Source organism: Ambystoma mexicanum, chromosome 3q (genome assembly GCF_040938575.1).
Source record: "Ambystoma mexicanum isolate Mex_15411 chromosome 3q, UKY_AmexF1_1, whole genome shotgun sequence".
Lineage (NCBI taxonomy): Eukaryota > Metazoa > Chordata > Amphibia > Caudata > Ambystomatidae > Ambystoma > Ambystoma mexicanum.
This window is the reverse complement of record NC_090926.1, coordinates 583,943,182-583,959,969: the sequence shown is the minus strand read 5'-3', so window position 1 is coordinate 583,959,969 and position 16,788 is coordinate 583,943,182. Positions and strand designations below refer to the sequence as shown.

Here is a 16,788-nt window from a genome sequence, read left to right as displayed (position 1 = left end):
TTAAAACGCATGCTATTGTTGTACAATATGTATGGTATTGTCAGCCTTAAGGACGACTTAGGTGAAAACACATGTCGGCTGACCTTGTTAAGAATGAAACATATTTCTGTTGAATTTGTTGCAGTTATATCACTGTTCAATTATATGAAATAAGTGAATACAACAGGCAGAACGTGTCACGCCAATTCTGAAAGCAAATTCTTGCTATTTTTTTAGTTGCTTATGGGTGCACCTACACCCAGATTTGGCGACGCAGTCAGCCACGTTTAACAGGCTAGTGACCATAGCGCACTCTATAGGGACTAACACCCATACCACCACATTTTTTAAATATATAAAGTAAGTGTGCAAATAAAGTGAAAAAAGGCATCCAATCAGCTGCCAGCGCTGATTGTCAAGAAACAAAGAGCACAGTAAAAGGAAATAAAAGGCAGACAAAACAAAACTATAAAGTATTAAAAGTATTAAAAAGCTGCACGCAAGAGCGAACCAGCCTTACTGCGGTCTTGCAGTTAAATGTAACATGATGTTATTTATCAGGATCAAAGGTCATATGACATAACTTTCTGTGATGCCATCGGGTGTGTGATGTCACTTTCACTACCCCTAGCATTTGGGTGAATTGACGTCCTTGGAAGGAGAATTATGAAGAAGAAAGAATATAACAAAGGACTATAATAAAGGAAAAGGACCAGGACAAAGAATAATTTTGATGAAGGATTATGACAAAGGGCTATGACAAACTAATTTGACAAGGAGAAGGACTGGAGCAATGGAAATGGACCAGAACTAATGAGACAGACTATGACAAAGGGTTATGATGAAAGTTTAAGATGAAGTAGAAGGCCTATGCCAATGGAAAAATGGTGAGCGGAAGGATACAAAAATAACACTATATGAGGAAGTCAATTCATAGGAATAGAATTTCCAGTTGCTCTGCCAACGAAACATTATGCGTCTTGACAGCGTTTCTGTTCTCTGTAGTGTTAGTTGGTCACAAATTGGTGCTTTCGCCAACATATGTGGCAAAACCAGTAATTGAGATATGCCGGACTCTAAAATGGCAGCTAAGCGAGAAACATGACAGTGCACCAAAACAACACTCAGGGTCTGCATCTGCCTCCGACAGGCTGGCCCTCTCTATCTATTGCAATACTTGTGTCTCACAAATATGTAGTGCGTCGCCAAATAACAATGAAAATCGTGAGAGGTGTGATATGTTTGGCTAACATATCACTTCATGGGAAGAAATGTACCCTTCCCTTGTGACCAACCCTAAACAGGGAAAATGGAAAACCTTGTGATTTGTGAGCATCTTTGACATGTGTGTACCCCCCTTTGCAAACAGATGTTCGAAGGAATCTATTGATCAGCTCTGTATGATCAGCTCTGTATGTTACACCACCTTCCCCCTAACAAAGGCCACATAACCAATTGTGCATGACACTTTTGGCTTAATTAGGCAATTTTGTTTTAAATTGTATAATCTTAGGAGCACTGCATACTTGGATTGTACCAGTCATCAATGTTTGCTTCATTTATCGACGATACATTTTCTGGGTATTCATATAAGTTCTTTTACTATTGGTGGGATCTGCTTGGGAAACTACCAAGTGTGCAGCCCCCATTAACCTATTGTACATAGCACATAACACATAAACCTCCAAGCAGAATTAATGGTCTGTGAGGAGGTATAGCCAACTACTGCTCATACAGTGATACGTGCTGGGCTGACAGGATCTGCTAAGTAAGGCAATACAAATTGCTTGGAAGAATAAGGGCCATGAACTGCTCTTGCAATCACACCATTTATTCCAGTGTGTCACCTCTTCAGAGAGAGTGGTGAGTCTTTTACCATCATACTGTTCACGTGCTGTGGAGTGGCAGCCGTCCAACTTCACCATGTCGATGCCCCATTCAGAGAAGGTCAAAGCGTCCAGCTCCACCTTATTTAAAGGAGTTCCAGGATATCCAGCACAAGTCTTGTCTCCAAGATCAGAGTAGATGCCTAGCTTCAGACCCCTTGAATGCATCTGCAGAAAGAGAAGAGAAGAGAAGATGGCATACAAGGGTTCGATAATATTGAAGTTAGATGATATTCACCAGCAGCTGTTATGAATAATGTTTCACACTTGTTGCTTAATGCATATATATCTCTTTACAGCTTTGTTCCTATTCGCTTGATGTTTGCCCACTAGACACTGTACTTGCTTCCTTTAATCCCTGTCATTCCCTTAATTGAGTACAGTATGGAAAGAAAGCAGTTAAAGGAATTTCACAAGCAACAGTCGTAAAAGAAAAAAATATCCCTTCCTTATCTGTGGGCTAATATGACTATTTTCAGATTGTAATAGTCCTTGCTGCATTGTGTATTCATACCATCTGAAACATCTGTGTTTCAGACAAACATAATTCCCTATCTAGGCAAGGGAGGCTGTCAAAATACAAATTCAGGCAAACATTAACATTGACAACATTGTTTTTACAAATTGTGTATTGTCACAGCAGACTCTAGGGAGATGAGGAGGGAAGTGTGCAGAGGTGGGAAAAGAAATTAGGGTATGAGGACACACTCTCACACATAGGCAGAGAAGGGGAGATTTTAAAAAAAAACAGGAACCTGCAGTCATGTAACTGTGGGTCAGAAAAGTGGAAATCAGGCCTAGAACATAGATCCCTAAGCACATTCAACATGACCTCCTTGTATGCTTTCTCCTCACAAAGGACCTCATCTGAAAGATGGACACTTAAGAAGCTTCCTAAAAATGCCTTGCGTGCCATATTATCTTTTTGAAATGTTATTTTCACATTTTCAATAAACACAATAAACAAATATTACAAATCACAAGTTATCTAGATATAAAACATAACAATACATATAATGTAAATCAGAAAATAGTATTCCCCCACATTAACTAATAAAAAATCCAAAACATGCAAATAATGGAAAAGAAAAGAAAATAATAATAAATAAGGGGTGGGGGGAAACACACAAACCCACACACACACACACACACACACACAAAACTAATAACCCAAATATCCCCCCTCTTATCAATCCCGTCGATACATAAAATCAGCCAACCAACTAACCATACAACTCATTAAAAGATGCCCACAACCAGATACTTCTCTGTCCTATCCTGCATTGAAAACAAAACCTTATCAAAAATAGACAAAACCTGCAAATCACACACCCAATCCTCCACCTGTGGTTTCTTTCGCCATATTCTATTTTAAAGCCAAATTACCATCCCTCAGCTTGGTATAAAAGCACCTTAGACCCATCAAGACTCCCTGCTATTTCTGTCTCAACTAGAGAGGTGTATGTGTCCCCCTCTAGCATGTGCAAGGGTGCAGAAGAAGGCTCAGACACAAAAGTGACATAGTTTTGGATATAAACATTTATTAACCAGAAAAAGAGTTGGAAAAACGACCACTCTGTCCCTGAAGCGAATAGGGGATTCACTGCCTCCAAGAAGTTAAACATCAGTATGTCAAATAGTCACTTTCATGTCCAAAAATCATGCTTCTGACCCTAACACTAGTAACTTAAATCTAATGTCCAAGGACGCTATATTCAGAACTAAAGTGATGATGACAGTTCTTGCCAACAGAAAGTTCTCAAAGTCTCAGCTAGTCAAAAAACAAAACAAGTGTTCCTTTTCCACAATGTAACTACAATGACCAGGGATTAGTTCCTTTCACCTAGATTCCTTCTAGTTCTACTTGACAATTTAAGAGCTCATCTCCTCCTAATGTGGTTTCCTTTACTTTGCAAAAATTACAAAAAAGAAAGCACAGTATTCACTCAACCAGGGGACTTTTCTTCATTTACCTGGACTTTCCAAGCTTTACCAAAGATGCACAACAAATGTTCCAAGCTTTCCCATGAACACCTCTTCTTTGTTCACAGAGGGTTTATGCCTGGTTCACTCTCCTGCCAAATAGACCCCAGGAACTTAAAACAGATACAGGCTAATTACAAGCTTATCCCGTGCTCTGTAGTTTTTCCCTGATTCCTCACGGACCTCTAGCACCTCTTGGTCTGCCCGTGTACCTGTTTGTGTGGTTTGTGTCTTCTGAGCAGCTTTGCTCTGCTGTGAGGCTTCCTTAACATTCAGGTGCTCTCTGAGGTCAGCGGCAGCTCCGCCAGTTACTCCTTCTTTCTTGGGCTGTGGTTTCTGTCTCGAGCCACGTTCGGGTATCTCCTCTCGTCAGCGGTTGCTCAGCCATTCCCTGCTTCCTTATTGGGCTGCGTTTCTGGTCTCCAGCAGCTTCCCGGACTTTGGGACGCCCACAGGGTTTCTTGGGCAAACATTAAAGCATATTTCCTTCGTCCTGGACTACCTTTGTGCTCCAATTCACCTCTGTGCACAGCGTCTTGCAGTGTGTTTACCTGTCCGGCGGGTCGGCATCTCCCGGGTTTCCTCCGCAGGGAACAGCTCCCTCTATTTTAATTTCTCTCTGCTATTTTGTATTGCCTTTCACCAATCAAGTGCTGTGAGAGACAAGACCGTACACTCCGGTTCTCTGGAGTGATCTTCATATTGCTGGTCATCGTCTTCTTCACATTACTTGCATTGGAATTATATGGAAAACAAATTATTTTCTCTGGTGCCTTAGTCACATCTAACATACTAGGTTGGCTGACTTTACAATAAAAGATATTGGCACTGGTTGGAAAGTGGGAAGGAGTGTTTGGCTTTGGGAAATAGGGAGGGTGTAACAAAGCAGAGGTATACCACGGTCTCAGGGGATGGTCGTCCCTAATCTTCCTCTCCCATGTTATCCTGCCCATGTGCCCCACTCCCAGGGGTGTACTGTGACCACGGCGCCCTGGGCCCAGATGAGAAGGGATGACATCCACAGATGTGTCACACATTTCAAAGGTAAGTACGGTTGAGCTTCTTAAACATGACTGTGAATAACGTTCTATTACAAGTATGTTCTTCCATTTAAGGATAGTCCCTGACCATACGGGCAAGATGATTCTGAGCAATATGGACTTAAGCAGGGGTGACCTTCAACATACTGAGGGCACATCGCTGCATATGGTGCTCCAGAAACCACGGTATAGATACTGCTGGTTTCTATGAGCTGGTTTCTATGAGCATGATGGAATAAGAGTACTGCTGGCCAAAACATATTTCTTGATCCTCACTCACCCTCGATTCCTTTCTATAAAGCATGTGGGGTCACCTTTTTAGAATATGAATCATGTCTCCATTGCTGTGCAGCAATGAGCAATGGATAGATTCAAGATTTCTAGGATTAATGAAGGTGTTTTTGGAACCGTTGTGTCCCTTCCTTTGCTTCCAGGCAGGTCCTGCTGGGTGAAGATGTTCTCTTCAGCAGTAATAGTTCCTACATTGAAGACGCAATCCCCACAAAAATAGAGGACGATGGAGACTACCACACAAGTTGGGGGACTCTGGGGAAATGTTTTCCATCATACTAGAGCAAGCAATGTCATGCAAAACCTCTTTCACAGCTGCTGGCAGCCCTACTAAGAGAGGAAAATTAACACTAGAGAAGAACCGAAGTATGGTACAGGAATGAAAAATCAGAAGCCAAAAGCCAGGACTTGTAAAACATCACATAAAAGTGTTCTGCCTTTGTATATTTCTTTAAGTGTAGATAAAATAATTAGTGTTGTTAGTTGAGGAAAGTGAACAGTGGTTTGTGTTTTGTCAACATGTATTGCGCTTCAGCATTCTCACGCCAGTAGATACTTTGCATGTAGATGACTAGTACTGTGTGCTATGACTACTCATCCTCTCCACACTGACGTCACTTTGTGTTGTGTTACTGCGTATGATGCTAATTACCCTCTTCTCCTGCTTACTTATTTGGGTCTTGTGCCCCGCTTTTAATGCATCACTGCAAGATTGCAAGTACATTGAAAAAATACTGGTTGTGTTTTAAAGTGTAATCAACCTTGGTGACGTGTCTTTAATAAGTCACACATGTGACAGATGGTGTAAAAAAAACTTGAGTCTTTTATTGTCTTTGTGGGACCTAAGGCCTTCCCTCTTTCATCTTGCCTCCTCCCTAACAAATGCGTCCATTACCCCCGGTTAGTACTATTGAATGTCGACCCCTCTTGTCTACAAATTGTCTTGTCTAAATATGGTTCCATAAATGCATCTAAACTCCCACATAGACCACCTAACTCTCCTTACTCTAACATAAGGTTAGTGTTCTAATTGGGTTTTGGATAGTGGCTTGCAGTTACTCTGTTGGAATGTTTTAATTATTATTATAATACTGTCATAAAGAAAATGTGGCTTCTTATACAAACAAATACTCAGCATAACAAACATGCCAGATATATAATAAAAGCCAATTTTCCTGGCATTGAGGGATCTGAGCACAGCCTTCGATAAGGTAAACTGAATTCGGTTGTTGGACGTGCTTAGATCAAGTGGAGTTAGGGGTATGATATGATATGATATGATATGATATGGCATTTGTAACGCGCCTATACACAAGTGTTTCAAGACGCGACGAGGCAGGGAGGGGGGAACAAGGGGAAGACAGACAACGATCCTACTAGGCCAGGTGTCATTCAGACCGCACAAGCGCAGGGGGAGGGGGAAGGGAAAAGTGCAAGGGGAAGGGAAGGGGGGAAGTGCAGTACAAGTAAGTAGAATAAAGTAAATAAATAGGGCCAGCTGGTGGCAAGTGCAAGGTAAGTGCAGACAAGTGCTGGGAAAGGGGGGGGGGCTGTAGGGATACAGAAACAGTCCCTCAAAGCAGTGGTTGCCAGGGAGGCAGTGCAAGAGGAGAGTGGCTGGGCCCCCCAGGACCAAGGTCGGTGAGAGTGGCCCAGTTGCAGATTAGGTGCAGATTCAGTCGAGAATTTAGCAGGGGAGAGGGAGAGAGAGAGCAGAAGCAAAGAGGAAGGTTTTGAGGTGCTTCCTGAACCGGAGATGGTTCTCCTCAAGTTTCAGGGAGGCAGGAAGGTTGTTCCAGAGGGAGGCCCCTGCCACTGTGAGAGATCTACCCCCAGCTCGTTGTTTCGAGAAGCGGCTGACCCTGAGGGAGTTGGAGATGGATGAGCGAAGGGCTCGGGAGGGAAGATATTTAGGAAGAGAGAGTTGAAGGTATTTAGGCCCCAGGCCCCAGAAGGCCTTGTGGACAATGCAGAGGGTTTTGAACTTAATCCTCACAGCCACTGGGAGCCAGTGTAGAGATTTCAGTCCTGGAGAGATACGGACCCTGGGCTTGAGGCCAAGGACAAGTCTCGCAGTTCTGTTCTGGATGAGTTGCAGGGGGCGGAGAGTGGAGGCAGGCAGATTAAGATAGAGGCTGTTACAGTAGTCCAGCTTCGAGAGAACCAGGGCTCGGGAGACAGTGAGCTTCTGGGGGAAGGAGAGGAAGGGAAGAATACCTCTGAGGAGGTGCAGCTGGTAGTGTGACTTCTTAGAGACGTCAGATATATGAGGAGAGAAGGAGAGTGTGGAGTCGAAGATGACCCCGAGGTAGTCGGTGAGCTGAGTCCTGGCCCCCTTCTCTTCTGCTTATACATTAATGGTTTGTACGATCATCTGCTGAGATCTTCTCCCGATGTACCCAAGCTGGGCGGTCAGTCGGTCTCTGTACACTGATGACACAGTTTTAATGGCACGTACTCCGAGAGCCCTGCAGAGGCTAATTTCTGATAATGCTTGTTTTATGGACAGTTTGGATTTGGTGGTTAATACTAAGAAGTCAGCTGTCATTGCTTGTTGTGTGTTGGGCGTAGAGTGCAATTTAGGGCAATGTTTTGTAAGGGTGCTGTGATCCCTAGAGTCAATTATTTCGACTATTTGGGGGTTGGGCTGTCTTCATCTAACTTTGGCCCCTCTCTTCATGCAAGTAAACAGGCCGTCTGCTTCAAGCAGGCCATGGGTGGGGTACTTAGGTTTATGCGTGTGTTTTGAGGCAAACCAATTGACCTGCTTATGAAATTGTATAACGGCAAGGCTATTACGGTTGCGAGATTTGGAATGGAGTTGTGGGGTTACTATAATGTTATATCGATTCAGGTAGTAGAGAATCAATATTTTACAAGAAAATATTGAGTTTGGCGACTTCAGCCTCGAACATTGGTACACACCTAGAACTGTGCTGTAGATTAATTGGTGATGTGATTTCTCTGCAGCCTGTTTCTCATTGACTCAGGTTATGGAGCAATGAGAAGGCTACCATAACCTACAAGCTGATTAATTTTATGATCGCCAAAGACACTGGTGGAAGAGTACCATGGTTGTGTCATATTAGGAAAAAGTGATTAGACCTTAACCTCTCACATTTGTTTCCTCTGCCCAATGTTTTATCTCGAGGTGAAGCAAGAATGCTGACTCGTCGATTCCATGGCTTTTTGGGGGTTAACAGAGAAAGCATTGAGCTAATGAAACGTTAGAATAGAGGGCTTATGCTTATTATGGCTCCTGGTATACAGAAATACTTACTGTGGGCTGAGTCCTTATTAGTAGGGCATGATTTCACTGTGTTCCTCTACGAGCTATGGTGACAGCTTGGTCTGATGAAGCTGTAAATCAGTCCTGCCTCTTTTGTTAGGCCCCAGGGGAGGATCTTGCTCATTTGTTATTTTTCGTGCCAGGCCGATGCAAATGTAAAGGGTTCTGTGTTACGACCTCTGCTCTGCGATAAGGGTTTGCACAATACTGGCCTGTCCTGTTATATTACACGCCGAATCTCCACGTGTTGGCTGGGTTTGGCTAACCTATTTAAAATTGCCTCTTTTTATTAGGAAGCGCTTACTTAGCAGTATCACATGAACTGACGGTCCGCCTAGCTGCTAATTATTTTTTTGACCTGCTGATTTGCTGGTTTTAAATTTTGTCATTTTGTTAATCCCTGTAAAATGTATTTTATTTTAATTCTGTATTGTATTGTTTTCATGGAGTGTTCTACACATTTCCAAAATAAACATGATATGATGATGATGAATAAAATCAAACTTCACAAATTGGTACTTGAGTCCCTTGAGTATTCATGGTATTAAAATGCATATAACTTTACATGACATTTCCCCATTCATCAATCTCTTACTAACACAATAAATACATGTTTCCTGACCTAATTAAGATAACTTAAAATACCTTAGTTCCTCAGTTAATACAATAATTATTTTATGGTCAAGCACGTATTGGTGATTATGTAGATTAAATGACAATCGTGTCGCTCCAAAATATCGCTATAATTGATCTCCATTGGGTATGGGGAGGTCCTTTTGATCATTGGCTATCAATTGTTTAAATGTAGTACAGTCAGGGCCTCACACATAGTAAGCAAATGGGCCTCATGACGGATTGGGCAGAGAAGTAAAAATGCGGCGGTAACTTAAGGAGAGAGTATTTGAGATGAAAGTTTAATATAATATTGTTGAAACCATGGAAATACTGGGAGCTAGGGTCAGACTAAATAGGGATCAAATATCCTGTATATTATATGGCAGCCAACAACTAGAAATGTAAACATTGGGGCTCATTATGAGTATGGCGGTAAGGCGGGGTGATTGCTGGAATTACTGGCATATCACGAGTCTCTGGGCGCACGCACATCCCCCTGCCGATAATGGTAATATCAGTGGCAACAACAGCAAATTGCCAGTATTACCCGCAGATATGTGCCGGCAACACCGTTACGGCACACAAACTGCCGGAATTACTGGCGCTGGAATTATCCGTTCCAGAGTTACCAGTGCCGGAAATAGCGCCACCGAGGGAACGGGAAGCTCGCCAGTGGCCATCTTGAAAAACATAATCCACTCACAATCTCCCATTTCCTGCTGCCATCCAGAGCGAGAGGAAGCATAAAACATGTCGCAGGAAAGGAAGGCACGTTTCCGTGACATCCGCATCAGGAAACCGAAGTTCTCGGAGGCAGAGCAGTCCAGCATGCCGATTAGCTGTTTGGGGCTGGACACTGCAAAACAAGCCACAAGTGGAAGACAGACAAATGGCTGGAGGTTGTGGACAGCGTGACAGCTGTGGGGACTGGTCCCTGCACAACCAGGGACTGCCACAAGCGCTGGGATGGCCTGCGTCTGAGGGTGTGCAAAATCATTGCCACCCACACGAGGGAATCCTCAGCCACAGGAGGGGGGATGTTGTCACCGCTCACCCTCATGCTGTGGGAGGAAAGGTGCAGCTCCATCCTGCACTTGGAGGGCATCAAGGGTGTTGGGACAGCAGAGGCTGGAGCCGGGACCCAAGATGATGGTAGTATGTACAAAACCTCCCATGTAAATGCCATTCCTGTGTTCAAATACATGCATCCCCAGGTAGAGAGTCCAACACACGTCAGACAGAACAAATGACCTGATCCAAGACACAAGCAAGGGAATACGGGTAGAAGTAGCCATGCATAAGCACTGTTGACAATATGTACAGTCCCACACATGTGTGCCAAGGGAGGACAGGGCATGAATCGTAGGCCCATCGCACACACAACAACAGGCCACCTTGGCAGATCAGCATGCAATGTGCACTCCCACCACCCACATGTAGATGCACACATCAGAGGCAACCGACCAGAGAAGCCTCATGACAAGCGCAGTACACACACACTGTTGCATGAATGAAATGCAAGGCCGCAGTCGTGACACCCAGAATACTAACAGCATGCTCATCTCTTTCCAACAGACACACAGTCCTACGACAGTGACAGCCCAGGACTGTCATCAGGACGAGCAGCTGCAGGCAAACCTGCAAAGGCAAGCATCAACCGCCATTTTCCACGTGGAGATACCAGCATTCGTATTGAAAATGGCCACGGCCAGTTAATGTTTATAGGTTGCTAAGCAACCTGCTCTCTCCTTATTGGCGAGCCTCATTCACTTCTGCAGACCCGCGGTAGTGGAAGGCACGAGCCGGCACCTCCCCAAGGCACCCCATAAGGCACACGCCTGTCTGTGCCTGTCTGTGCTGAGGCCACCACCCCTATCCGTCGTTGCCCTATAACTTTCCATCCCCGGATCGTTGTATTCAAGTCCCTCCCTCACCGTGAAGCGAACAGGGTTCCTATATATAATACACTGCACTAAAATGTACGTCAAATGCTCTCCAAGTACCGCTGCGCATACCCTCCTGTGCTTCATACTACCACGCGGCAACTCACTTAGCCGTCCTTCAGTCCCAAACACTGACCGCTACACCCCAGCTCAACTCTCCTCAATCACAAAATTCGTCTTTCCCCTGCTCCTTAGTGTGGACCCCACTCCAACCCACTGCGCATGAACTTTACCCTGCACTAGCTTTCCACGTCGCCAACTTCAGCCGTCTGTGCCCAAATTGTTTCTTGCATTCAGCATTCTGAGCTGCAAACTCTTGCCTATCAAGCCAAATTGTTATATCTGCATGTGGCATTCTGTGCCGCAGTCGCTTGCTCATTGAACCTAAACTGTGTTATTTGCCTTTAGCATGCTGTGCTGCGCCCATTTGCCCATTGAGCCCAAATTTGTTATTTGCATTTAGCTTCCTGTGCCGCAATCTCTTGCCTGTTGAGCCCATTTGTAATATCTGCATTTAGCATTCTCTGCCGCAATCGCTTGCTCATTGACCCTAAATTGTGTTATTTGCCTTTAGCATGCTGTGCTGCGCCCATCTGCCCATTGAGCCAAAACCTGTTATTTGCATTTTGCTTCCTGTGCCACAATATCTTGCTTATTGAGCTGATTTGTGATATCTGCATTTAGCATTCTGTGCCGCAATCGCTTGCTCATTGACCCTAAACTGTGTTATTTGCCTTAGCATGCTGTGCTGCGCTCATTTGCCCATTGAGTCCAAACTTGTTATTTGCATTTAGCTTCCTGTGCCGCAATCTCTTGCCTATTGAGCCGATTTGTGATATCTGCATTTAGTATTTTGTGCCACAATCGCTTGCTCATTGACCCTAAACTGTGTTATTTGTCTTTAGCATGCTGTGCTGCGCCAATTTCCCCATTGAGCCTAAACGTGTTATTTGCATTTAGCTTCCTGTGCAGCAATTTCTTGCCTATTGAGCCAATTTGTGTTACTTGCACCCAGCATTCTGTGCCGCGAAAATTTATAAATATAAATATAGCTAGCACTCTGTGTCTTTGACGCCTACCCACTGAGCCTGATTGGCAATTCTTGCATCTAGCCACCACCTTTTGTGATTGCACTGCCCGGCCTATTCACTAGTACCTAAATGAACTACTGCTTCCTTGGTGCTCTACTCCACGGTGTAAACGAGCCCACAGCACTCTGAGTGAATCAGCCTTTGGCACTCTAGATTACTAGAGAACTAGTCCACTGTGTAAAGTAGCCCACTGCACTCCTGCTGAACCAGCGCTCTAAGTAAACTAGCCTACTACTTTCTCACTGCATTCCTAGTGTACTAGCCTGCCTCCTCCCTTTGTTCCATACCATCACCCCTACCAAATTCCTCCCACCTCTCCAACTTGTCAAAAACCACATACCCGCAGTCAGCTCCCTCACTAGGGATGCAGTCAACCACTTACTCAGCCCCACTGAATGTATCCAGCGATTTGCCACTCCGCCCACCCCTCTTATCCCTTGTCCTGGGGACATCGGAAACAAGAGATTAGGCTCATGCTTCCCCAGTCACAAGGTGACCACAAGGATGCTCACACATCACACATTGCCTAAATCTGCCTGCCCAGTAGTAACTGCAATATCACCCAAATCATCTACCCCCACCACACCCACTTCCATCATCACAACGCCCTCCCCAACCTTGGCACTATCCTCCTCCCTAAACCCGAACTCGGAAGCACCTCTAGCCTCCCCTCAACTCCCCACCATCAAAGGAGCCCTCATCAATGCCTGCTCTCTAACGGCCCACACCCTCAACATTGCTGACATTATCACAGCCAATGACCTGGACTTCCTGGACATCACTAAAACCAGGCTAAATAAGGCAGCAGGTCCAACTATCTCACTTGCCCTCCCAGAGGGATATACTATTACCAGGGCTCACAGAAACCCAGGCAAAACAGTGGGAGTAGCCTTTATAAGCAAAACCCACCTAGGCCTTCGAGCCACCCCCCATACCAGCTTTCCTTCTGCAGAACTGGTATCAGTCAAAATTGCACTTTCACCCACTCAAACTATCCTTATGCACCTCATTTCCCGCCCTCCAGGCCCGATCTCGTCCTTTGATGATGACATCACAGGCCTCCTCTCTGCTAACACTAAACTTGGCTCCCAAACCATCCTTTTGGGTGATCTCAACTTAGGCGTACATGATCCTAACGACACACATGCCCTTGAATTGAACTAGGAAACTCCATCTCCCAACTTGGCTTCAAACACGAGTCACAGAACCCACACACATCGAGGGCCGAATCCTTGATTGGGTGTCAGACTACAATTGTTCTATAACAATGCTCCAAAATGAACCTTTTCGTGGTCAGACCACCACTACATCTCGTTCAACATCCAAGGGTCAACACCCCCACGCCCAACGATTGCACTGCCCACTCTCTCCCGAAATTTCCTAAGCATTACAATCACCAGTCTCTGGCCACTCATCAATAACATCCTGGACGCGTCCAATTATAAGAATCTAGGCACTAACAACTTAGTCGACTTATACAATGGCACACTGGATTCAGCCTTGAACATCTCTGCACCGCTCAAGCTAAAAAAAGCCAAACCTACCACCCACCTTAACAAGTGGTTCACGCCTGAACTAAAAGTCCTAAGGAATACTAGCCGAAATCATATATGTCGAAACTCACCCACCTTGCAGAACAAAACCTTGTTTCCTACAGCAGCTGCATCCTACAAACCTGCCATCCTGGCCACAAAAAAGAAGCTTACAACACCAGAATCATTAATGCCAAATCAAGTTCCAAGGAGCTAATCAGCATCTTAAAGGAACTCGAATCTCCAGCACCTTCCACTGAGGACTGCACTAAGGATGCTGCCTGGTGCTCTAAAATCCAGCAAGGCCTAGCAGACAAAATAGCGCTATTACAAAATAAAATTGAATCCAAAAATAGCAGCCTCTATCGAATACCATCCCCACCAAAAACTCCCTCAATGCACACCCTTCACTTTCTCCCAAGCATCTCCACAAGAAGTGGAAGACATTATCAAGAGTCTGAAACCTTCTCGCTGTCAATGAGACACTTGTCCAGCCTCTATCATCAAGAAAGGAGCTAAAGATCTACCCCCTTTCATTACAACACTCATAAACTCTTTATTCAAAACTAAACATGTACCTAACAATCTTAAGGAGGCATGGGTCATGCCTCTCCTAAAAAAAAAAAAAAAAAACCTAGACCCTAATATTCCAACGAACTACAGGCCTATCACTACCGTCCCCTTCCTCTTGAAAATCTTGGATAGAGTTGCTTATATACAAATACAGAAACATCTGGAGGATAACAACTCACTAGGCCTCAGACAATCTGGCTTTAGGCCTAGACATGGAACAGAGACAGCACTTCTGGACTTGAAAATACAAATGGATGAGGCGAAGGATAAAGGCAACCTAGCGATTCTGCTATTGTTAGACCTGTCTGCGGCTTTTGATTTAGTCGACCATCAAATCCTAATTGCACATCTGACCTCAGCAGCAGCCTTCTCCTCCAATGCCTCCAATTGGATCAAATCCGTCTTATCTAATCGTACCTCTAGAGTTGTTTCTCCTTCTGCCGCAGCAGCGCCGATCCCAATACTCTGCAGGGTTCCCCAGGGATCCTGCGTGTTGCCAACGCTTTACAATATTTTCACAAAGCTCCTGTTCGATCGCCTGGATAACCTGGGTGTCATCTACACCAACTACGCAGATGACACTCAGGTCCTCATCTCCCTCACGGGCCGATCCGATGTGGATTCCAAATTAATTAACGCAATCTACCTAGAAATCCAGGTATGGATGGCTACCAACAATCTCTGTCTTAATGATGAAAAGACAGAGCTCCTGATGGTCGGCACCCAGGCACACCTTAACAAACTAGACCAGAAGTACTCAACATTTAATATTCACGGGAACATGATTAAAGTCGCCAAGGAAATAAAAACTTTGGGAGTCTATCTTGACTCAACCTTGTCCCTTAAGAAACAAATCAGCACTGTAGCCTCCTCTATAGCCTACACCAACAAGTTAATCTACAGTTGTAAACCTTACCTGTCCACTAGCAGCTGTATAACATTAGCTAGAGCCTTAGCGTTGTCAAAGATTTACTACTGACTCACACTCTTCCTAGGAACCTCTGAACAGAACCTAAACAGGCTATAGGTCCTTCAAAACAACTCCTTGAGAGCAGCACTTATGTAACGCTCACCTGATTCCCGCAGAGGCGCCGGTCTTGACTGGGCGAATACCGTATCTTCAAAGGTGATGTGTAACACACGGTTGGCTCTTTGGGCTGGACCTCTGTGCACTGTATGTCTGACTCGAAGAGTAAGATGTCTGCAGATAGAAAATATGGGATTAATGAACTGGGGTTATTGGGTGTCTCTCTCTTCTTCCCTTTCTCTTCTCCTGTAGAACCCCAAAGGTTAACGCTCTCACCTTAGGTAAGTGAACGCCGAGCTCTCCATCTGCCTCGGGGCAGGGTGCCGTAACCAGTTTCTTCACTGGATAAGGGTGCAGGCCTCTTGACCTCAGAGGACTGCTGTCCGTCGTTTACTGCACGAACGGTAAATTCCGAGTATTTCAAATGTCTTTAAAAGTCTTTTGTAATGATGTCTCTTGTTTTGCAGGGTTCCGGCGATGGCGGATGACGGGCTGAAGTGAGTTGAGGATGGAACCCGTGTGAGGAATAGAAGCGCCTGGAAGCACGTAAGTAAGCGCTCGTTGCCTGCTTCACGATGCGCACTAACTGTCCTTTTATCTTGCAGGTACAAGTTCGGAGCTGCTGAAGGGTGCCGGAATACCCACTGGGTTCGGCGTGGGAAGGAGTAATGGCACGTGAGTAATAAAGTTACCCAATGTCTTTAAACGCACCTTATTTTGTCTTTCAGATGCGGGATGCAGCGCCGAAGGCCTCCGGAGCGTGCGAAGAGTTGGTAAGCTTTTGTCTTTCAGATGCCGGAATGCAGTGCGAAGACCTCCGGAGCACGCGAAGAGTAGGTAAGCCTTTGTCTTTCAGATGCCGGAATGCAGCGCGAGGCGTTGGTGACAGCCGATGGACCAGGTAAGAGAAGCGCTGTCACTGAAGACCGTAGTGCTAACCTGTTCTTTCTGGTCTTTATAGGTGTTGCTGAAGACTGGATTCAGGATGGTAAGCCTTTTTCCCTTAGGCCCAGGATCAGATGCAGAAGACACGATGAGCGTTCTGCTGCAGAGGATGCAGAATAACGCAAAGCAAGATTCATCCATCGGGTGTGGTTTAAATAGCCTCCTGTAGTGCTTAGGTGTCTCCTTCCACAGCCTCGCCTAGGTAAGAAAAGAGTTCCTGCTTTCCAGAAGAGTTCCAGTGTTCTGAACCTAGGGAGTGGCTCCTGCCCCACCCAACAGAAAAAGTAGTCCCAAACAGAAGAGGATTAGAGGCTCAACTGGCAGGTAAGTAAGCAGCATGGTCTGCTGTAGGTAAGTCCACCCAAGCATTATGAGCCCGGCGCTTCCAGCGCTGGGACTGGGCATATTTATGAGCCTGGTGCCACTGGCGCCAGGACAGGGTCCAAAAGGTCCCAATTGGGACTGGTTGGCACTCGGAACCTGGGTTATGGGTCTGCTTCCAAGGGTGTTGGGTAAGTCCTGACCTTTTGGAAGCAGAGATCATGACAGCACCCCCCCTCAAGGCCCCTCCCAAACCGGGCTTCTCCGGGGGTT

General features: G+C 45.2%; 1 protein-coding gene across 2 annotated transcripts in view; it reads right to left on the bottom strand.

Annotated features, from left to right (window-relative positions):
• The window catches only part of NAGA (alpha-N-acetylgalactosaminidase), a 2,142,885-nt gene that overhangs the window by 1,516,596 nt on the left and 609,501 nt on the right, over positions 1-16,788 (bottom strand). For both annotated transcript variants that reach the window (XM_069654391.1, XM_069654390.1), the window contains exon 4: positions 1,856-2,033. In XM_069654391.1, coding sequence (XP_069510492.1) covers positions 1,856-2,033 — 178 coding nt within the window. The remainder of the gene's footprint in view (positions 1-1,855; positions 2,034-16,788) is intronic.